Below are 24,766 nucleotides of genomic sequence, written 5' to 3'. Positions count from 1 at the left end.
AAATCTGACTACAGGAAGAAGGAAACAGAGGGAGATATAGCTTCCTTAAATATTCAAAATCAGATGTCTTCCAAAACAAAGCTTTATATCTAATCCTTGCACATGCTGAGTAGTCCTCAAGTCCACTGAGTTCCACTGTGCAGCAGTCGATTTTGAATTCAACAATGCTTCAAAACCTACAGTAATATTCAATACACTTTTTACTAAGGAGAGGAAAAATTCAAATGCATGTTGATGTTGTTCTTGCCAATTCAGCATTTCCGCAGCAATTCCATTTGTCTCTTGCAGTATTAAAGTTCTAACAGCATCAGTCTTCAGAATCGTCCTCAGAAGCTGTCGGAACAACACAGTATAATCAGAAGCCTTGACAAATGCCTGTGACTTTTTTTCCACTACTTTGAGTGATAAAAATAAAGGTAATTTTATAATATTAAACAGCAGATTATAATACCTGCCTAAACCTTATGTAATTACACCGCTTAATTTTTAAATGCATCTCGTCTGAAAATTACAGCATTTTCAAATCAAATCTTGACATTATGAAATGCAGCGTCCTCCTGCTGTTCTTCCTCAAAATAGAGGGAAGAAAACTTAATTACGCCAGAGATTCAAGTTTTGTGTAGTGTTTACAGTGGCTAATTCCAACAGTAGAGGAGAATATATTCAATCCATGACAGCAGCACCCAACACAAGGGAAAGAAATGACTTGAAATTAATAATTTGGATACTAAAATACCTACAAAGATTCAGCAGTCCAACCAAACTTTTTTTTGTTTACTGTATATATACTGCTTAATGCAATTAAGTCAGGCCCAGTTGCAAACAGCTCCTCTCTCCAACCCCATTCTTTCAGCATATGCAAAATGAACATAAAGCCCACCTATGCACAGAATTTTGTTGCTGCAAGGTGACTTATAAAACAAACACATACTTAAAAATAAAAATCAGCACACATCTACAATAGGCTTGTAACGTCTTAAGCTTGTCTGTAACAGAAATTTAATCTGTCCTCTTAAGCAAATTCTGTAGGCAATGAAGTATTTATATTCAAGTAACTTGCTCCATCTCTGTACACAAAACAAAACATTTCTCCAATTCTTCAAAGAGAAATGTAACCAAAGTACCATCAATGATAAATCTAAACCTCAGTATTCCTCAACTGCAAGTTAAGGCCTGAATCAAACATAGATTAGATTACTGTGTAAAATGGCACATAACAACATAATTTTTACTCTAACAAGGATGTACATAACTCAAGAATAAATTCCAAACTTAAGTCCACCTTTGCTCTGAATGCAGAAATAATAATCTTCAAATCATCTTCTGCTCCTTGAACTAAAACTGAAGACACACACAATATCCCTTATCACAGTCTAAATCCAGTGCATTGAAAATTCACATACAAGCTTTGTATGTTTTCAAACATTCACATGCACACTAGGGAAAAAGAAAAAAAAAGCAAGCAAGCAAACAAACAACGGCAGATTAACTAGCTACCCTTCTACTGCATATTCATTGTGCCCAGCATATAGTTCTGAATTCAAACACACTGAAGAAGCTATTTGGCAAAAAGTAAGCTAGTCCTTTGCCAAAACTGGCAACTGTTAAATTTCATTCCTGAAGTAGGTAGGCCAGACCAAGGAATACATACAGCTGTGAAGTGTGGATAGAAAAAAAAAAAAAAGGGGGGGGGGGGGGGGGAGACGAGGAAATGGCAAGAGAAGTATGGTAATTTAAGTGCAGTGAAACTCAACTTCAAACATTTCTTTTCTACTAGGACTTGTGTAAATGGCTACAACCCGCAGGTCACCACCAGTTCCATAACTGTGTATTCCTAGAATTACAATAACCAAACTGTAACTAGTGAGGAATCTTGTTAACACTTGCAGAAAACGCTTCTGTGGTCCAAACAGAATGCTGTTGGGGAATCAATCATGGAGAATTAAAACCTTGGAATAATTCTACTGATAATGGAAAAAGCACTGCTGGGTAAAATCAAGTTTTCAGTAATTAAGTTCAGTATTATGAATCTTGGCAAGGAGGATTGTACTCATTTAGCTCCGAGTTGATCTAATGGGAGGGGAGAGGAAGAGGGGAAGCACCTACTTTCAATATCTTCCATATGTGCCTGAAGAGTTCTTGCAAGGTTAATAAACTAGAAACAAGGCAGAGAGAAAGTAGTTTAAAAGTTGCAAAGTTATCTGCAGAAATTTGCAACAAGTTAACAAAGTTTTCTTCACTTTTTCTTTAGTTTTCACATCCCAAAACCTCATCCCAGTTGTAAAAAAAATAAAAAAATCAATGCAAAATTTAATATAAATCCCACACATTAGGCTTCAAATTGCTATTTATTTCAGTTTCCACTGTATGTCAAATGTTTCTGGTAGCAGTTAGTGGCATCATCTTCATGTTCTACAGTCTGTAAAATAGATCAATTTTGAAAGTAAAATACATAAACAAGTGCCAGTGTTATGAAAACTGTTCCTAGAAATTGTAAAAAAAAAATAATCACATAACCTGTAAGGACTGCATTATTTGGATCCATTTCATTTACTTCACTATTACTATGGCAAAACAGAGGCCTCTGAATGAGATTAATGAAAAATGCATAAATACACTTAAGATTTTAACTGTAAATAAGAAGTTTAAGAGCACAATTACTATTGGACAATGGTGGCAGCTTAATCTTACAAGGATGTAGTATCAAAATCAAAGCCAAAATCCCTAGGAACACAAGTTCTTCAGGCAAATTTGAATGTCTCAGCCACATTAGTTTTGGTGGTTTTTTTTTTTGTATGTGACAATCTACATGAGAGTTTCAGTGACAGTCCAGATGTTGAGACACAGCAAACAAAATGAAACAAGAATATAATGCTACACTTCCCATAGCTCAAGTTGTATGCTTGGCATCAAACAGACGTTGGTGTTCTCACTAGTTTACAAATGCAGTGTAACACAACTGCATAATTTTGCCTCCTACCAGTAAAAACATCTTATTTCTGCAATACACTCAAGCTAATAACCTGCACAGGATGCTTGCTAATATTCTATATCTCTAAACCTGCAGCAGAGTAAAACTAGACATTTTGTTTGTGGATCATGGAATACAAGCTCTATGTTAGATGTGTATGGAAAAGAGAACCACTGTTCTAATACAGTAAGAGATTAGAGCACAGTCCTGCCTCTATCCTAGATGGCTAGTACCTGATAGCAGCCATTCCAATAAGCCTTGGACAAGCTAAATGGTAATATTGTCACTTTGTATGTAATAAAAAAAAAAAAAAAAAAAATCACACCAGCTTTTCAGGAGCTCAGTTGGCAAAGGGTACCAAATAATTATCTAGAGTCAAACAAACATGTATAATACAGGCTTTCTGAATGAGTCACTATGCAACAATAACTTTCTATGATGATCTCTTACTGGTAAAATATGTACCTACCGTATTTGTAAGTCAAGTCATTTAAGTAACAAGAATCCAATCACATACAATCAATAAAAGTACTGCCTAACACCAGAAAACCATACTATAGCTAGTCAGTTTCAAAATGTAATATACGAATACATTGTTAGGCACAGTTCAGCAGAGAAGCACTGCAAGGCCTAGACCTTTGCAATGTAAACTGGCATAATGAGAAAAATCAATCAAATAAGGTAGACCAACATTCTCAACCGCATATTTTGTACAGAGGGAGGTTAACCTCCCAGTTTTGCATAAATTCACAATAACCATGATTACAAGCAAAGCAATGAACTACCAATAACCTTGACAAAAATAATTTTGCAACACTGCAGTAAAGTAGTACCCTCAGTTTAAAATCAAAACACGGTGTTACTGCATCAACAAACCCAGACATAAACTTGTTGAATAAGCATGCTTCCTGGATATCTAGTTCCTAGGTTGCTCAAGGTAACAATCTAGTTCCAAGTTATCTTTACAAGCAATTCCAGCCATGAAAACACTGCATACTTACTCTAACACGTGTGCTGGCCTCACTTGCTGTTCCTAGCATATCAGAAAAGCGCTGCTCACATAAGTGTAACAACACTACAAGGTAGAGACCAGAGCTGATAAATTCATAGTCTGCCTTAAAGGAGATAAAAAGAAACATTCAGAATGTCAGCGATGTCTTCACAGACTATTCAAGAAGTAGAACAAGAAATAAATTTTACGGGAAACTTTATATATTTGATCAAGCTGTTCCAGGAAATATAAAAAAAAATTAAATTTATATTACTGAAAAGCTACTTACAGTTCTGGTTCTTCCCACCCACCCCAGATCTAATGTTATCCTTGAAGATTATTTGTAGAACTTTTTCTATTCAAGTCTTACTAGCATGATTAAGTTCACAGAAAGAAATCTGAAAATCCAAGTATTGTATCACTGGGGAAGATAACAGCAACAAACTTTGCTGGTTTCTTTTCAGTGTTCCCAACACTTTACAGAAAGCCAAATTAAGGGAAATACTGTAAGAACTTTATGATGTTATAAATGTTTTGAGAAATTATTTCCCGTGTTAAGATAAGCTTTGAAAATGCCACTGCTGAACTGATCATTTAGAATCAATTCTTTAAGTAAGTTTCAAGGTTCTTATTTCTATTGAAATACAGTGACTGTAACAGTCAGCAGTGCTAAAAATTAAGATGGTGGCAGTCTTGAGAAAGACTTTTCACAGTCTCGCCCAAGTACTGGAAACTAGAGTAGTTTAGCTTCTGCTAAACAGTAAAAAAAAAAAAAATTAGAGATTGATGTTTGCCCTCAAAACTTGTGTCACTATTTTCTTTCAACTTCTGAGGCAGGTAAATTTCATTAGTCTTTCTGTATTCATAGAATAACTCGGAGAATAAGAAAAACTCCCTGAATAAACTTCACTAAAATAACACCAGCTTTTTGTTATTTGTTCGTTTTCAAACACTATACAACCCAGTAGTTCTAAGAGAATGTATTTTATATGACAAGAGTAAAACTAATGGGCCTTTGATTATTTTTAATTTAGGAAAGTACTTGAAGGAGCACCAAGAAGCTGTTAGTAAAGAGACTGGTTTCTACCACTCTAATGAAAACAATAAAAAGTTTTTTGTGATGTTATGTTTAAAACGATTACTAAGGCGTGTTAAAAATAGCTAAAAACAAAGACAATGACTTAATTTAAAATTAAATCTAATCATACTAGTAGTACTCCCACTGCACCCATGTGGCAGACACACTGGACTGCAAAACTAGATGACAGATCTGCAACCAAGAAAAGGATAAGATATATTACACTTACTGAAAGCTCAGCTATAGGAAGCACAGCAGGAAGATAGAATTTGTCTGAATATTAAGGAGAAAAATCTGTTCCATGTTGACATTACTTTATATGCATAACGGTCCTTCTGAAAAGGAGATGCATTTGCCCTCTCTAAAGAGCACCCTCCCAGCACTAAATCAACACTTACCAAATTAGGCAAAATATACTAACTTGTTCATTTGCATGTGCCCTATAGAGTTCATGAATGTCAAAGTCTTCCAGATTCAGATGCAACTTCTCCTTGCACAGTTCACAAGTTGTTACTGCTTCCAAAGAAGAACCTGGTGGGGAGGAGCAGGCGAATGTCAGTATCAAGTTACAACTATCTATGACATATGACAGAATTATACAAGCATGACAAACTCTAATTAAATCTTGACTTAATTTTGCAGAGCAAGGTTAGAAGAAAGCTTCTAATACAAATAGAGCTTCTATCTGCTAATATCGGAATTTAAAAGCTATAGCATGTTTATTCTCTGCCCAGCTCCACATATTTTGTTTCATGTTCATGCCTCTTACTGAAAGTCTGGCATAAAATTGTTGCTTGAGCTGTTTGAATTCTACAGAGTAATCCAAAAATACACAAAAGTAATAATAAATATACTGGAATACCTTAAAGTTATGGCCAGAGTAGTATTTTGTCTTCAAAGAACCAGGTTTAAAGCAAGCTGATCCATAGGCAACAAGATGAACAAAGGAAGTTTATGGTGGATTTCATGTCTTATAAATACCTCAAACTAATTTCTTCTACAGGCTGAGACTTCCAATATATCCCTACTCTGATGTGGGTCCTCTAATAACGAGTAAAAAAGTAGAAAGATGCTAGCACCTTCCTGTGGAAAAAGTATTCCATGACCTTCATGCCTTCGACCAAGCTAACTTTTTTTAAATCTTATTATTACAGATAACTTACATTACAAGCTTTACATTAAAAACATTTGTACTGTGTGCCATTTGTGAAGTTTCTTAAAATTCTACTGCACTTTGAAGTTGGTTTTGTTTGTTTTTTTAAACAGTTTTAAACTGCCCTGAACAGGAGGCAGTAACATTTTTGGACTGTCGAATCCCCACCACTCTGCTAGTCACCTGGCTACAAGTCTAAACAACTAGAACCACATCCACGAGAGAGTAGGGAACAAACTCACACAAAGTTGTAGAGTAGCTCTAGAGCTACGCTTCTGCAATGTTATATTCTGTCTAATTTCTTAGTAGACAATCCCAAAAATGCAAATGTCTACATGACAGTTATTTGATCTACTCACATGAGAAGCTGCACAGACATACAATAAGCGTGTATGTGCCACTCTTTTGTGTGTCCCCAGCTGTTTGTTTTTCAAATAAATACCTTGATACTAGAAGAGTAATTCTCCTGATAAGCCCCCCAGTGTAACTGGAAGTCTATCCTGGTCTTGAGTCTGCTTTACCTGAATTAATCTTGGACTGCAGCCATTTTTTCATGCACTCCTGGTGAACATACTGCAGACTTCCAGTGCACTTGCATGGCTCTATTAAAAGGTTGTCAGAACTTGATGAGGACATCTGACAGATTCTGCATAAGTCACCCTCCTCATCTTCAGAATCTTCTAAAAGCAGGCTGAATAGGAGTATCAACAAACAACGTGACACACTGTATGTAAGATTTTTTATAATCACAGTTCCATTCAAACTTTTCTCAAACCAACAAGGACTAAAACAGATTTCTCTGAAGACAAGTGAGAACACAGCTGACACAGGACTGAGCTGCCACTTAAAGTTTCCTCTTAACAAGATTACAGAAAACTCATGTTAAGTCAGGTACATTTCATTATCTCAAAAGAACATACTAATTTACCTCTCTTTAATTTTCTGGAGTCTTTCTGGGTCTCTTGATGGTGGTATTTTAGATTTGCTACTTTCTTGTCCTTCAGACTGATTCCAGCCAGAGGGAATAATATCTACAGTTATCATAAGATTGTCAGACAGACTGTTTCCTAATGTTGGAGGCACTGCAAAGCGAAAGAGAGAACCAGGCAGAATTCCAGAACTTCTCCTACTGTGGGTTGAATCTGGTGGGGAGGCAGTAGCTGTAGGAATACCAGATACTGCAGGTGTTGGTGGTCTGTTAACAGAAGCCCAAGGAGGGATATCTGATGCTTGAAGAGAGGTCTCCTCACCTGACTCTCTTCTTCTGAAGATATGTTGTGATCTAGCAGTTGTATCAGAGGTCGAGATCCTTGCCGATTCATCTCTCCCTTCTCTTCTTCTTCTGGAAAAGAGCGGTGTACATCTATTCCTCAAAGATGATGATAACCAGGATCCTGTACTCCTGCTTTCAGAGTCTGGTCTGTAACTCTCCCCATCTGAATCAGAGCTATGATTTTGTGAAACTCCTGATAAACCCCATCTTCGTCTAAGAAAACTAAATCCCTGAGAAGCTTCAGATGTCTGAAGTCCTGGAACTTCTGGAGTTGCAGCTCCATTACTGCTCGACAGAGCAGAAGCTTGAACTCTCGGGACTACTGTTGACTCTTCAGAGCCTAATGATCTGGTATGCAATGAGTCTTGGCTAGACCTTCGAGAGAAGAATGTAGATGACATACTAGATGCTAAACGAGACAGAAGCTGTCTGGTTGTGCGCCTCCCTTCACCATCAGCTGCAGGCTCATTCAATGACCTCTGAGAAGATAAAACCCTTTCAGAACCACTTGAAGAAGGAGTTTCATCTCTAATGGCAGTAAGAGAAAATGCTGGCTGCATGCTCCTCTGGGGAGATTCCAATTCATTTCTCCTTTGCCTTGAGGAATAGCTGAATCTTGAAGAGCTCATGTTAGAGTCTCTGTTGAAAAGAGATGGCTGATGATCAGAAGGCAACTGGCGGTTCATGGATGCATTCAGCCTCAAAGTGCTTATTGAGTTCTCTTTTGGTCTTGCTCCCTCTGCATACGAAGAGGCAGGCCTGTCTTGAAGATCTGTTACAGAAAAGCAGAGGAAAACAGTATAACAAGATGTGCTCTAATTGCTACATTCTAGATGGATAACTCTGCAGAGTTCCAATTATTACATTCCAGACGGGTAACTCTAAAGCATAAACACAAAAGGCAAGATTTTGTGCTCCTTAATCAAAATTGTTTCAAATTTGGCAAGTAAGATTCCAGAATAATACTAAGTTTACATTTACTTACCAGAATTCTGAAGTTAAACTGAAATCTAGACTTATTTTAGTCTGGGAAATCCATTTGGAATTTAATATCCCCCCAAATCTTCAGATTATCTCACTTTCTTATAATGCAAATATGAAATTCTGACCATCTGTCAGAAGTTATATCAGAATAGCATACAAATTAAGAACAGTACACAATACTATTTAAAACTTAAAGGTCCATTCTGCCTTTAGACTGAGAAAGATAAATCAAAATCTCAGCAATGAGGCAGACACGAGAGCACCCGAAACAAAGGCATGGATAAAGCCAAGTATATTCCTCATCTATTACAACAAGCTACTCTTACTCTTCTCACCATAAAATCATCAACAGCTGCAGTTAAACACTTCTTAAAGGTAGCAGAAAATTATTGGCTTTGGATAACAAGAAACTGAATAGTATCTAAATTAGATGTGTATCTTGCTACAATAATGTTTTAAACCAAGAATGCAAAAATAAAAAGAATACCCTAGAAATACTGTAATTCCATTGCTCCAGTCTAAAAGGGTTATCTAACTTTTAGCAAAGAAATGCAACAACTAAGTTAGCTCCCTTGTTCAGCTATGCAACTGGTTTAAGCAAAATCAGAGTTACCCATTCTGGATTAGTAATCTCATCTGCTCTCCCAGTTAACTTTGATTACCTATACTCAAATAGACAACTGTCACCACACTTTTGTGTCCTCCCCTGCTTATTAAGCGTGGACTTGTAAGAAAGATTGAGAATAGATTTCTTTCAACAGGGCCTGTAGCAAGAGGACAAAGTGTAATGGTTGTAATCTTAAAGAGGGTAGATTCAGACTAGATGAAAGGAAGAAATATTTTACAATGAAGCTTGTTTAACTGGAATAGGTTTCCTGGAGAGGTGGTAGATGTCCCATTCCTGGAAACATTCAACGTCAGGTTGGACAGGGCCCTAAATAACTTGATGTAGTTGAAGCCCTTGTTTATTGCAGGGCATTTGGAACTAGATGACCTTTGAACGTCCCTTCCAACCTAAACCATTCCATGATTGTTATAAGCATATTTTCCATAAATTCTGTTAAGTACCTCAACACACTGAGAACTCTACTGTAGCTGAACTGTAGTCAACATTACATGAAGCAGCTGAGCAGGCTAACATCAGCTAGTCTCCTTCTTCAAACGGCTAGATTGGAGGAGGAGGGGGAAGGCAGGGAGGGAAGAAAGCAGCTGAAGCCCACTGACCTCACTGAAATGGAAAATACTTCCAATATTTTAACTATGTAACAAGCAAAGATAAAGACAGGAGGCAGAAGATTTCTCTATGTACTCTCGAATTTAAACCTTTCATGTTTATAGCTTTGATGTCGTTGCTTTTTTGGGTCAGGAGGGAGGGGTTGTTTGCGTTTGGGTTTTTTGGTTGGGCCTTTTTCGGCTTTGGTTTTTTTGGTTTTCCCTTTTTTTTTTTAAATGGGCTGTGCATTGCAATCACTATTGTTGCAACTATGTGGCAGATTCTAACTAAAGAAACATCTGCACAGATGCCAGGCATCTGCCATATGGTTTTGATTACACAGCTGGGAACACAGTTGGGAGTTATTTTTATAGCACTTAACAGTGTCACTACTGCTAGAAAAGCAGCATGGACAGCACAAAGCAAGGGTCTCCACCCATCCATCTCTTCCATCAGGCTCTACCACGTAAACTCCCAACTGTCCACTTATTAAAGTGGCGTAGAGTATGACAACATTAAATCATACCCTTGTGGTAAGGAAAGACTGCAGGATGAAATGTGGAACTAGTTTTTATCTTTTCTATTTATCTCCTATAATTGTACAAATGTTTTGGGTATTTTGGGGGGTGTGGGGGGAGTGTTTTTTCTTGTTAGGTAGGTTTTGCTGGTTTGGTTTTTTGGGGCGAGTTGCACTGGGTTTTTTTTCTTTTACTTGTTGGTGGCTTATTGTTTGGTTTAGGGTCGTTTTGTTTCTTTTTTTTATTACACATTATTAAGTACCACTAATGCATCTGCAAAAAGAAGCAGATCAAGACAGACAACAAGCTTTCTCAAAGACAGCTCTGAAAGGCCACAGTACTGAATAGAAAGTGAAAATGACAGTACAGAAGTCAATACTAGTTCTAGCAGTTACTGTGGAACAAGCCTCTAACCTAATGTGAAGTATGTGCTTATTCATTATTTTCAGTGTTCTAGCAGTTTCCCTAATAACTACTCAAAGAGAACCCAAATGGAAAGAGATCATGCAATATGGGCACCTTTATTAAAACCCCTTTCTGAGTCAAATTAACATTTTTTTCCCCATATGTAAATACAAAGAAATCTTAAGATGAACATGAAGCTTACTGACTACTCACACTGTTACAGCGGCAAGCACCAACAGCATTTTCATATAACTGAATGCATCTGTAAGCTACAACATTCATGTATCTTTTGATGGTTCAGCCAACCCACTGAAAGTAGCCAGCCAACTTCATTTAAAAGAGTACCCTAAAATTAAATAGATATTTTGGCTTTGTGTTTTGAATAAAAAATTCAAAGAATGCACAAAAAAGCTAACGAGCATGCAACCTATGGGTTTACAGGCTTACAGTTGTACAATACATACATGTTGCAGATGAAAAGTCACTGTTTCTGTAGCTGTGATCCACCAGATTATTAACAGACAGATCTGTTCTTCTTTCCAACTCTCTTCGTTCTCTCACCAGCTCAGTTCCAAGGGAACCAAGCATCACTGATGAAGATCTAGGAATCCTACTGCACCTCCAAGAAGAATCTATAAAGTAAGCAAATCTTATGTTTCTGTAATCATTTAGACACCAATTAAACCTGCAACTTAGACGCACATACTGGTTATACTATATCAGGTGCAAATTTACAATGCCACTAAGCTGATCTAGTGGACAAGAGTAAACAGCACTTACTTAATCTTGCTGTTAGTTCTGAAAGCTAAACAGGAAAAAAGTAATAACACTTTTGTGAAGTCAGACCATTTAACACTCATACAGGAGAGGAGGAGGAAGAGAAATAGCATCTTGCTTCTAATGGCAGCTAATTATTAAATAGGCTTTGCAATATGGCAAAACAGCAGCATGAAACTTAGTAAGTGCTGCCGTTCTAATGATGCTTTTAAAATTCTTTTTCCAGAAAGACAGCTTAAATGCAGCTTACACACAACTATGACTAATACTGGTTTTGCTCATATTGCAGAGTAAACACTTCAAAGGGGCACTTATTTTTTTGCCAACAGCTCCAACAACTGAATAGTGACCTGTACTTACTTCGTCTGTGAATAAAACCTGTGCTCTTCAATGGCTCTGAAAAATCCACCTTGATTTTGTTGTACTAACTTATAAATCCAAATTTAAACATTCATTGGTCAGCAGTAAAACGAACAACCAATCTAAAAATGGAAAGACACTATGGTCCTATACCATTATAAGAAACGTTAATGGTTTCTTACTTCTGGCGAATGACCATCATCAGCAATACTGGATTTTGAGCAAGAATTTTTTACTTTTTTGGGGGGATGGCTGCGTGGTTTCATAGGTGAAGCTAAAAAAGGAACATCCTTGCATCTTTGCAAGGGTAATCTGAACGAATTGAACAGTCTGCTTAGAATTTCCAATTAAGTTTTTCACTGTTATTTCCTGACCTTTAGGCTTTTGTTTGCATATTGTTTAAACCCATATCTATCCAAGTACAGCATACTTATTTAGAGCTTTAATGAATACCTCACGTTTTCCTGAAGGAGCTCCTGGTGTAGAATGTTTATTTTCACCTAGCCTACAAAATGAGTTTAGGCCCACTTGGAAAAAAAAAAAAAAAAAAAAAAAAGAGAGTTCTTTCTTCCCTGACCCCTAACAACAGAGCTCTAACCAGCCATGACACTGTGCTTCTTGAAACAGAGAGTTAAGTAAAGTTAAAATTCCCTTTCTGCTGTCCCTGGCACACGTAGTTATTACTCATTATTCATATTACTCATGAAATAACAGTAGCTACACTCATTCTTTCCTCGAAATCTTAACCCATTAAGATACATTTAAACCATGAAGTTCAGCTTTAGTGCAAATGGAATAGGTACAGTTAACAGTTTTGAAGGAACATGAGTACAACTGGGTTTTCAAAAGACCACATTAGCAGCATTCTCAGAACTTCAGATACTGCCATCAGTGTGAGTATACTCTTCTGTTAGGCACAGTCTTTTAATATTTAGGAAAACTGAAAACATATTTCAAAGCAAGTTTTTAAAACTTGAGAAAACCTGATCTTACTAAAGACAATTTTTATGTAACTCAGCTCTAGTAAGCAACCTCTCACCTGAAAAGGCAGTCAAGCCATTATTTCTCACAGAAGAGGTAGATGTACAAGATAGCTTAGGTCTCTTTGAATCACTATCTCGCTGCTGGCCATGGAGTCTTGAATATGCTCCCTGAGTTCTCTCAGAGTCACCATAACACCCAGATGTGAAATGAGAGGAAGATGATGTAGACTGAAATAAAAAAATTGACACATTATTTCAGATGTACTTCCACTGAACAAAAGCATACATAATGCAAGATTCACAAAAAAGAACAATTTTAAGATGAAAAGCCTTTTTATCTATAACTACATAGGATTTATGCCTGAGCATAAATCACTATCCCCACGTTTATGCAATACAGTCTTACAAAAAAAAAAAAACAAAAACTCTTCTATTATAATCAGCATTATTTTTCCTTTATAGATAGATGTCGCAGGGGAAAAAGATACTACTGACTTGTAAGATGCCATAAACATGATCAAATATAGCTTTGCAGATCTCTGAGTAACCATAATTTTGCTGTCCAGAAACAGCAAAAACTGATCACCTTCATTTTTTTAACAGATTAACTAATCAAGCTTATTTTTTTGCCAATCCAAAATACACTTAGCTAAGGAGTCAGGTCTAACTTCTTGTAAGCTGTTTAAAAAATATTTCTATTATATCAAGCTCAAGTGTAACTGAAACGGTTCAGGGTAAAGAATGGGTACAAAGCAATTTTTGCAGTTGACAGCATTGAAAGAGAGTTTTTCGGTAACTATTACTAAATAAAAAAGAAATTTAAAAAAAAATGGGCTGTTTGTCTGGTTACTTGTAGTGAGAACATTTATTTTCTATTTGAATTTTTTTTTTATATATATAAAATTTGAGCTCAAAAAGCTCAGTTGAACTGTTTGTCTTCCCAAATAGTATCTACAGCCAAGATCTTTTAAGGATCAGCCAGATTAAATGTTATAGTTGTGTCTTACTTTTGTTATATTTTTTACTAGAGCTTATGCCAAAACATTTTAGTCTTTAAAAACTAAAAAGTATTTCTCTTATCTCATCATAAAAGACAGATTGGAAGACAGAGAAACTACAGCAAGTAAAAAGCCAGGTTCATTTCTCTCTTGAACACACAACTTCTCTTTTAATAATTTGCTGTTTGATAAGCAGAGATTTCAGAGTGTCTTCAGCAATGATGATCTGCATTAGAATTGAAGAGAAAAAAAAATAACCTTAATGGGAAAAAAAGTATAATTTTGAAAATTCTACAGCATTAACTTAACTAGATACATAGTCCACTTGCAACCACAGACTCCATCTGCATTTCATCAATAGAGACACCTACTGTGACTTCCTCCCTTGAAGGCCATCATCTCCACGCTAGTTCCTCCCTCCCCTGCTTATTTCAAACTATCACCTTTAAGTGACAGTAAGAAAACAAACAGGTATTTAAGGTGGTAGCACTTGCAAGTACCCAAGTATCTTTCGCAGTTTGAAAGTAAGCAGAATTTTCACTTGTCCAGTCTTCCCACCAAGTATCTTCACAGTTGTCTGCTTTTATCATTTTAGTATTCCTCCTACAATTGGAAGTAGATTTAAGGTCTACAGTGCTTAAGCATGTCAAAGAAGGAAACTAATTTATTTTTGGAGTTATAAAGGTACTTTCCAGAGCCTAGCTAAGGCAAGCTGTTAAGGCCCGAGTCTTGGATCACAGGTGACAGTTAAGCCTCCATTTTCTTCCACAATATGCTGTAAAAGCAGCATCTAAATAAGCACAGTCAGACTACGAACTCCACAACTAAGTTTTCTAAAGCACATCTCTAAAACCATGGACTTATGTTTACTCACAAAGCTGGTAACATGAAAAAAAAAAACAAACCCACACCTCCTAGAAATACCCGACAGAACAAGCTGAGCATAAATGGTATTAATTTTGCCATTCATCAGACTATAACATGAGTTAGTAATACCCTTTTATCCAGAAAGATTACAGTGAGCCCCTGCTAGCAGGTTTGCAGATAGAAAGCATCAAGGTAAAACCCTTGTAAAAGAATTAGAAAAAAAAAAAAGCATAATACATTAACAACTCTCACCAATCTGCTCCTGCTTCCCAAAAATCTTCCAGAATGTGGATGATCAAGTGTCCCTGAGTAGTGAGTTGGAGAGGATGTTGTAAGCTTCCAAGGAGTTTCACGGGTGTCTCTTTCTCCAATACCCCAATCTCTACTGGAACTATTCAATACACTGGATTCCTGAAGAACAACATAACTATCATACACAACTTATAACTCAAAGCTAACTTAATATCCAATTTGAATATTGAAAACACAGGGAAGTGGAAGTAATCACAAATCTGGAAACCCTTCATGAGAAACCCCAAGGGATACCCAAGAGGAAATGAAAGTCTTAAGAGACAACCACTGGCAAAAGAAGAGTTTTTTTAAATTACTTCCTAGCAATTATCAGCTCCTTTATCCATCCTCTCATTTGACTGCGGACAGTAAAAAGTTGAAGTGTAAGGCTTTTGAGGCATTACCCCAACTTAAGATACTCTAGCAACAGGAGAGAATTAAGGACCTCACTTCCGAGTGTTGAGTAAAAAAAACCTACACATGTAGAAAACAATTCTCTGTGAAAGCAAAAGCAGCTACTAATGAAACCAGGAACTGTTTAACACAGAAATCTGTCTGTCCTTAAGAGAACCTCAAGGAATGAGGTTCTACACTACTAGTTTCACTGAAAGTCAATGAACAAATGAACAGATGATAATTAAGGAAAGAGATTGCAATTTTATTTGCTCCACAGAATAATCCCCAAAATTGGTAAAATTAACGGAATTAACAGAAATCAAACTTTTTTTTTTTTTTTTTTACAGCTAAGCAGAGTTTGTAAGTTGTGGAGACAGTGTTCTCACGGGAGAATGCATAATTGGTACATAAACGCTGAATAATCCTGAAAGATACAGCAAGGCCATGAGAGGCCCGAAGAAGCTTAAGCAAGCAAGATAAAAAGAAGCTGGAATTCACTGAGTTAATGAGAACTGTGGACTGTTGGCAAGCTTTCGAGGTCAAGTTCTCACACCTGTGCTTAACCAATTATATGTTAGTCACTAAGGGTCTTCAAGACATGTATCCAATCATAATATGCCAAATCACTGTAAGTGCATGTAAGAAATAGTATATAAGGAGTTAAGGCTTTGTAATAAATTTGGCAATCGCTTGATCACATTGATCGTCTCTGCGTTGTCCGTGACTCCCACGTCAACAGTAAGTGATTACTTGTCCATCCTCTTTCTAGGAACTATTAATACTACAACTACAGCAGTTTCTATCACCATTTAAAAAGTTGGAGAAATAGTAATTCTCATCATTCTCACAAGCAAAATTAAATCTGAAAATAAAGTATCAGCCAGCAAGTTCTGTCCTATTTCAGAGTCTCAGTGGGATTCATCAGGTTTCTTAATTATTTCATATACGGATAAACTGCCATGGGTACAAGACTACACAACTTTAAGATAAAAATAAAGCTCTCATAAAACACTCTTAATACAAGCCATACCTGCACTTACATGCTCTTGAAATACTTTCCTTTTTCTCTACCTGTCAGATACTGAAGATTTGAGAATTTCATTTAATTCTACACATCTGGATCACCACAGTAAAGACTTTGACTCCAAGAACAATACACCTACACTAGCACAGCAATGAAAGCCAGTTAGCAGAACTACACCATCTACTGTTCTAATGCCAGCAGAGTCTGGTAGCTGTGACACCTCTGCACTGTGTTCATCGTTTCTTTGACAGATGTCCCAAAGCCAAAACAGAAAACAAGCAACATACTGGGAATCAAAAAAGTGGCTTTAAGACAAAGTAAATGATCTGGCATGGTGTCAGGAAAGCTCAAACTAACTACTATATCTGAAACTAAAAAAAAAAAAAAATTAAAATATATATATGTGTGTATATATATACATAAGAAATTTAAAAAGAAAAAAACCTCTCCATTTGCTTTCTTTCAGTTCATCTTAACACTATTTAACATCCCTTGTCAGACCCTCACTATTAAAGCAATACACCAGATAGTCTATTTTTGGTGTCTACTTTCAGTAGCAGAAAAATGTGTTCAGGAGAACATTTTTACAAATTACATTCGACCCTATCACACCATCTAAAAAAAAAACAAAAAACAAACAAACAAAAAAAAAACACGGGAAAAAGAAAACAAAATAACAGCCAACAAACCACCTTGATGTCTCATGAAATGGTTAACAATATTGAATCATCAAGCACAGGATTTTAGATTTTTTTTCTACATACCATTACACTATTTTTGTATTGTAACTCACCCAGAAAAAATGCTGTCATTCAGCATTCATCAGATTCATTTACAATTAGCTTGCTTATTATGCCTCCTCAGATGAGGAGAGGCTACCACCTAGACTGATCTCAAAAATGTGTGACATACACACACATATTCAAAAGTCTGACAGCAGTCTCAATAATTGTTCTCAGTTAAGCAATTATCAGGTATGGTCTCCAGATGCAGAAATGACTTTGCATTAAAAAGCCAAGTCCCTACATTGTCTTTCCTCTATATAACCAAAGCACTACTGAAAGCCATACAGTTTTTTTTCTTCAAAATGACAAATTTTAAATTGCTTGGAACTGAAGCAGCTCTTAACATTTTAAGGTAGCTTCTTAAAGGATTAATCAAGCAACAAGGACCAACCATTCCACTCGTATCTGACTGGACTTAACTTTATTTAGACTATTTGTATCTTCTTGCCCTCGCCACCTGCAGTCTTAAACAGCTCTGTAAGTACCAAAGGTTAGTCAAGGAAGGGAGCCTCCCTATGCATTTATCACTAAGCACTAGTCTTGTGTAACAAGCTCACAGACTACTTTATGAATTAGAATAGAAGGGACACAACATAATCTGAACAATCATTTTCTCCTCTGTTTCAACTCCAAAGTGTTACAAAGATCATTTCTCAGATTAGAAATACTTTGTTCATTAGGAAATAAATAAACAGTGCAGTGAACATACTGCAGTTCATGTAATAAGAGAGGTAAAGTACATAAGTCTCCTGTGTTATAATTTTGTAACAGCAGTAACACATGTAACTTCACACCATCAATTCAGCTCACCTTCTGATGAACGGCTTTCAGTATGATATGTACACTGTGTGGACCCATAAAAGACTATAAAAGAGTAGGACTCTGTGAGTCAATTTTGCCGAGCAGACAGTCAGTGAAAAACATGCAGGAATCCAAAATGCAAAAATGACTGAAGATTTCCCTAACGTACTCTCTGTTGCCCATTCTACTAATGACCACATATATGCCTGGTATGGCAAAATAAACTGTGCTAAAAATAATTAGTGCTCTATTACTTGTAAAACTATTTCTGGAAAAGGCATTACATAATACAATGTTCCAGATAGCTTGTCAGCGGGGACCAAACTCGGAACTATTTTATTAAAAAATATGAACATTTAATCATATAGTTAAGTTTCTACTATTTCTAAGACCAAGATGGGCTTATATTTCTGGACTCAAAGTTGAGGTGACAAGAGCAGAATAAGAGATTTGAGCCAAACAGCCATCTGTTGTTTCCCAGCACCCAGAATAATTTTTCAAGTAGTTTAATCTCTGCTTCCCATAATACTCTTCCAATGTGAATGTATCTGTAAAGTGTTAGCTCTTACTCTTAAGCATGGCTGTTCTCCCCCACAAAAACAATTTAGTTAGTGAAAAACGTTGCATGTGAACAGTAAATGCTATTACCCCAGTCCTGTTTATTGCACAGAAAGCCTGGATATATTAGCAGATTGACATGACAGCATGATATAAAAGCCTAAAGGTCATCTTCTTGCCTACTGCCAATTCTTAGAACCACAATATATTACTGGAACTTTTGCATCATCCACAAAAGTGTAACACCCTATAGAGATCAAAGTTCAAACAAAATCCTTACCTCCCCACAACAGAAAACCCCCTTCATCCAGGTTTAAGACTGCAGTGGCTAGTGCAAAATAGATCCATGGTATCAGAATGCCCTTCATTCATGAAACAGCTCATTTTTAAAGGTGCAGCTACAAAAGTCACAAATGGCAAGCCTAGAACTATGAATTCACACAGCAGAATACTGTTACCGGTCTGGTTATTAGATCCTTACATCTTAGAATTAAACTAAATGCAAGGCCCTGCATGGGACTTTTTCCTGGGGGGGGGGGGTACTTTGTTTTTTGGGGGTGGGTTTTTTTCACTTTTTTTGTTTTGTCTGGGGTTTAGGGTTTTTCTTGATGAAAAACAGACATTAAATTAACTTATACTTTACAGGAAGAGACATAACACATTACCTGGTATCCAGATTCTAATCTCCATGAAGGTTCTCTTGCACTGTATGCACCAGCTAAACTGTTTCCAGTCAATGTTCTAGACCCTAGTGAAGAGCCAGAGGCCTGAAGAGAGATCCTTCGAGGAATTCTTGAGGGTTTTGACTCCATTCTTTGTATCCTGTCAAAGAACACACCAATTAATTTTATTTTTAAAACAGGGACCCACATGCAAAACATGCACAAGTCATTCTGAGTGCATCATAAATACGATGCACACATACAAATATTTACACAGCCCTTTGGTATGATTATGCATCACCAAAATGGTGAAATGAGTTCTTACTCTAGCTTTTGTAACCTTTTCTTTACATGTTGTCCCATTCCATGTTAGAAAACTTATAAAAAACAGCAAAAGGGGCTATGTTACAGCATATTCTTGCTATTCTCTGAGAAGTGGAATGCCCTTAAGAACTCTGCCACACTAGTATTAACACAAAATGGGCCAGGAGTCAGTGAAAAGAGTCACACAAACACACACACACACAAATATCAGTAAAACAACATTTTCAGTCTACCTGACTCAATGAAGTATCTAACTTTTCTGAGACAACTCCCATTAAATTAACATATACAAAAGACCACCTGGTGTCCCATACGCATATGTAAATCTACCTTTGAGACACTGTTTATTTGCTCTTTTGTTATCTCTAGGCATTTCAAGATAAATGCTGGTGCCTTTTCTCTGTGAGAAGCGATCCTGTAGAAATTCCTGTCCTAGAAAGAATATTCTGACTTATTGTTGCTCAGAAACTCCAGATAGTTCGCTAACTGGCTTGCTAACATCCCCAGATTTTTCCTCCTCAGCATGGTATTGCCAGAATCAGACCGCAAAAGGTAGCTTTCAAATAAAAAGCTTAGTAGAACTGCAGTATCCTCAGTAGTATGGTGTGGAAAGAGTAGCACAATAACTAGCAACTCTGAAACAGATGGCAGAGAACTCCACTGGTACAAGGTGATTTGCAGAGGTGGTACAATCTGTTTTATTTAACTGCTTTTAATTCTGGCTTCAACTTTCCAGGAATGGGAATAAGCTATATCGGGGGGGGGGGGGGGGGGGGCGGAAGGGAGAAATCACTCAGTAAAGCACATTTTTTCCAACGCATCAGCAATACAATCTGTGAAAAGCTGCTGCATCAACCCTGACATACCTCATGTTTGACTGCAGCTTCAAGTTGAGTTCACATACTTGGGGCTTTTAATCTTGGCTGAAAGTCATACTACATTACGTAATCTACCTGTAAAAGATAGTTTGTACAGAACCCCATTGATTGGGCAGCTGAGGTTAATTTCCTTAATGGAAGGCTTTTTTAACAACTGTTCTGGTGCATGCTCCATTGTGAGCTGTGTCATAGAGCTACCAACAAAGTAGCCTTAATACTCAATTTTTCTTGCAAGTAGAAATTTTGTGGGTTTGGGGTTTCTTTGCTTGTTTTTTTGCCAAATAAACACCACCTTCATCCCCAAAGAGAACATGAAGCATACCAACTTTAAGTGAACATTTATATTCTTGTACAAAAGACCTACTAGGTTGTATTATGGAGAAGCACACCAGCTTTTAGACCATGCTTCAGACATTAGCAACCCATTCACTTCTGCCAGAGACATGGTTGAGCTCTTGATCACTATTCCCAAGTTTACTCAATATAGTCCTACCAACAAAAGCTGGTTTCTATTACGATCAGTTAAACAAAACCAATTCAGGAATCTGAAATTCTCACTTGCCTAACTTTGGATTAGGAACCTGAAATAATGAATTCATTAAATTTAAACCTCTAAACGAATATTGAGCAACTGTATGCAATTATCAAAGTTGTAAATACAGCTGTATTTATAAGAATGCTCTAAGCAGTGTTCCAAAGTACAGAAGAACACTGCTCCATCATGAAAGTTTAAAAGAAATTTGGTAAGGACAAGTCTAATAATCTAAGCCACGTCACTTCAAGTGGATCATGTGTGCAATAAAATGCGTGCAATAAAATGTGACAAACATACTTCTTCACATTTGTAACATTAGATAAGACACTATAATGAAGCTTTGGAATAACCTGCCATAATATGCACTGCGAAGTCTAGTATTCATCTGATGCTCTAAGTGTGAAAAAAGTAACTACTGAAGTTGCAAACTGTGAAGCTAAATTAACGTCACACTAATACAGACCAAAGCGTATGCTGGACAGGACAGCAGTCTTGATGAGATCTGACACCCAAAGCACTGTTTATCTATATTTTACCCTGACACAAAAAAATAAGGGATGGACACACAGAATAACAGATCATATTTTTTAAGTACCTGACAAAAAGCAGCAGCATGACCACTTTTGTTACATATCGTTCTGCATAATTTTCCTTCAGACAGGTATGGAACCAGATAAATTAAATAACGCTGATAAAAAGCGTGAGACACAGACATGTAGCATACACGAAGGTTCTAGAAGGGATGGAAGCTCCTACCAGTAGAAATTCATGGCCAGATGAACAAGGGGAAGAGACACATGTAGAAAGTTGTAAGAACTTCAAGACTAACTTAGAGATCATCTCGTACTAACAAAATTGCTTATGAACCATCCACAGATGAGACAAAATAAGAGCATTCAGATAGGAAAGGATAAGGTGGAAGACTGTGGACACCAGAAAACTATCTCTAAGCTGAAATAGAGTCCAAAGTTAGTGAATTTTCTACAAACACACATAAAAAGACACAAGAGTAATTTTCTCCTCCAGAGGTAACCACAAGAGGACAATACTATCAATCAGCTTAATCTTTTACATTAGCACAGGTTCCTATTTTAACCCGAGTATGTTAGGATGATACCATCTATACGTTGTTTTCTTTATCCAAGGAAAGAAAGCTTACAGAAACTACACACAAAGATGTTTAGTTAAAGGCAGCATGTTAGAAAATGCAAAATTTAATATGTTAGTTTATGCATGCATATTATGATTAATTTCTTTAACACAACCATACACTTTTCCTGCAGTCCTGGCCTCAGCCAGCAAATAACACAGAGCTGCTAAAAGGATGAATCAGAGTTGGGTAAGAACAGACATTTCACAAGAGTAGACCTGCCTTGTTTGATGCAGAGGTGGAAACGAACTGAAGGGGGCGGGGGGGGGATGAAACCTTATGGTCTAATCAAAGAATTTCTGCTCAGGGAAACTGGATTTTATCTTTGCATTTCAACAAAGATTCAGGGGCATGAAGCATGCCATTCAAGTTCATTTAAAAAAAAAAAAACATATGGCTTACACTGATCATGGTAACACACTGAGGTGGGTCAAGGTGAACACAGAATCATAGAATCTTAAGCTATTACAGAACACCAAACAAAAGAGTGGTCTCAGAAAAGAAAATAAAATCCTATTATTAAACCTACAGTAATACTTGTCTGCAAGGGGAACACTGTTTTTATAGGGTATTTCAGAATGAGAACGGTTCCCTTTTACAGCATCAGCATCTTAAGGAGGTTTTTTTGAATGATCACAAAGACACACAAATTAAAACCTTGAACATTTTGTTTACTCACACGGGAATTCAAAAAATCCCAAGCGGTAATTAACATGCTGTAATATATTCTATAACAACAAAGCAGCCACCTCAATTTACACAAAAGTTAGTGAGAAAAAAAAAACAAAACAAAAACCAACAACAAGAAAAGCCCACAACCCTTACATAACTTCTGAGCAACAAAAATAACAGCTACAAAAAAAAACAAAACAAAACAAACCCACACAACTAAATCACATTTCAATCTTAACTGATTTAAAAGCCTGTTATTGCCACAAAAAGGAACAGCTTACTCAAATATCACACCTACTGTGTCCTTCACTGAGCAACCTTAACACACAATCCTGACAAAACACACTTCTGGCTTCATCATTTTGACGCTACTCACTCTAGCATCCAACAAATGAGAAGGGGAACAGCAGGGTGAGAAACACTCAAAGTGATTTATTTCACATTCATGCCATGTTACACAACTTACCAACCAAAAATTCATGGAAAAAAAAATGGAAACAATTCTTGTGTCTCCTGGAATATGGGATATATAGGATGCCTCTCCAGAGTGGTAAAAAACAGAGTTCTGAAAACAAGCCTTTTAAATTTAAAGTTGTACCTGGGAAACACACTGCCAAGTTGTAACAGGAGGCAGAGCTGAACAGCCTATTTTGAGCACACAGCTCAAATGTCCTACCCTTCTTGATCTGTCATCCCTCCAAATATGACATAAAAGATCAACTAGGCCTAACACAGCCACAGATAGAGATAACAAGAGAAAAAAGTCCAAGAGGTCTTTGTGGGAAAGCACAGTAATCTCAGAAGGAAAAAATAACACAGACAGCAAATACATAAAATAAAAACCTCTCACCCCTCCTCTCTTTTGCCTTGACCCCTTCTACGGAAAATTGAGGGGCAATCTGAAGTAGTTACGTCTACCAGTAAAGAGAGCTTTAACTTCCACTCTTCGAGTAGTAGGTGACAGCATTCTTGTACCCTAAATCAGAAAGAAGCACACACTTCGCTCCCAGCTTCTAAATTCAAGTTTTCTATCTTAGAGCTATGCAGTGGCACCTTTACCTAAGACTTACACTTCTACGTTTACAGATTTTCGTACAGTTTGATACAGAACTGTTGGCAAGTCTTTCTCCCCGAGCAACTTGAGATCACGTGTCCTCCTCAGTGTTTACTCACAACCATGATCTTATGACAAGCAAGATGGAATGCAGGCACAAGTCTCTCAGCCTGTGCAATCCTTTGTTGAGGTATTTTCTCAACCTTTAATCAAGGAAGGCTGACAAAAAAAAAAAACTCAGCAGCCTCTCAGGAGTGCCAAGAGCAATAAAAATATTTACAAATGCCGATCGTCTGCCTACGGTTCTGCAGCTGATGCCATGAAGGCTGGGCTATTCCCCCATATTGGAGCTAGTAGGTTCAAGACAACGGGCGCTCCACAGAGCCACTGAAGAGGGCACCATACACCTCCGCGCCGGGCTGGAAGGCAGAGGCTCTGCCACAAACGCTTAGGCCCCTACCGGAGCCCACGGCCGCACCCGCGCTGCAGGCCCACGTCAGGCCGAACGGAAGCACCGACCGCTCTGCCCCAGCCCCACAGGGGAAAAAGCTCCTCAACGGGAAGAAAGGCACTGAAGGACACAGGGCATCATACAGCTCCGCGGCCAGAGAAGGAGCGGAGGAGTAAAGCCATCAGAGGTGCTTTGCTCAAAGAAAGGCGGCGGAGCCAGGCGCCTGCCCGGAGACAAAATGGTTCCCCCCAACCCTGGCGCGGAGCCGCCGGCCCCGGCCCCGCACACAGGCACAAGCTGGGCCGTATGGAGCCATCCTTCCCTCGCAAACACCGTAAGCGGCCGCTACTCACTCTCACAGCACAGCCTTCGCGACGCAGACACCCAGAAGCTAAGGATGCACCGGAAGGGCCAAATCGGACGGGGCCCACAGGCCGCCGCACCAAGGCAAGGCAAGGCAAGCCAGCCGCCTCTCCCTGCAACACAATGGCGACAGGGCCGAGGCTGCGCAGCCGTCAGTCACCGCCCGCGCCCCGCCCGAGCTCAGCGCTCGCGAGAAATGCTGCGGGAGGGTCGTGGGGCGGGGTGGGGGTCAGTCTTGTCGTCCGGCCGGG

General features: G+C 37.8%; 1 protein-coding gene across 4 annotated transcripts; it reads right to left on the bottom strand.

The window, feature by feature from the left end:
* Nucleotides 1–182: 182 nt before the first annotated feature.
* Nucleotides 183–24,619, bottom strand: MARCHF7 (membrane associated ring-CH-type finger 7). Of its 4 annotated transcripts, XM_061446462.1 has the most exons (11): nt 24,506–24,618; nt 19,092–19,248; nt 14,824–14,982; nt 12,763–12,934; nt 11,051–11,218; nt 7,122–8,238; nt 6,715–6,884; nt 5,462–5,571; nt 3,973–4,086; nt 2,107–2,155; nt 183–333 (listed from the first exon to the last, which is right to left on the bottom strand). In XM_061446462.1, exons 2-11 carry the CDS (start codon nt 19,236–19,238, stop codon nt 308–310), a joined length of 2,232 nt encoding a protein of 743 aa, XP_061302446.1. In that variant the 5' UTR covers nt 19,239–19,248; nt 24,506–24,618; the 3' UTR covers nt 183–307. The 4 variants fall into 4 exon arrangements, 2 of the variants coding, with proteins under 2 accessions (XP_061302446.1, XP_061302462.1); XR_009742091.1 differs by lacking the exon at nt 2,107–2,155 and having other exon boundaries at nt 5,439–5,571; XM_061446478.1 differs by lacking the exon at nt 14,824–14,982 and having other exon boundaries at nt 24,506–24,619.
* Between the last annotated feature and the right edge of the window lie 147 nt (nt 24,620–24,766).

This window comes from Pezoporus flaviventris, unplaced genomic scaffold (genome assembly GCF_033815535.1).
Source record: "Pezoporus flaviventris isolate CSIRO_AGI_PZ_B2104156 unplaced genomic scaffold, CSIRO_AGI_Pfla_v1 ptg000001l, whole genome shotgun sequence".
NCBI lineage: Eukaryota > Metazoa > Chordata > Aves > Psittaciformes > Psittacidae > Pezoporus > Pezoporus flaviventris.
This window is presented reverse-complemented; position numbering and strand designations above follow the sequence as displayed.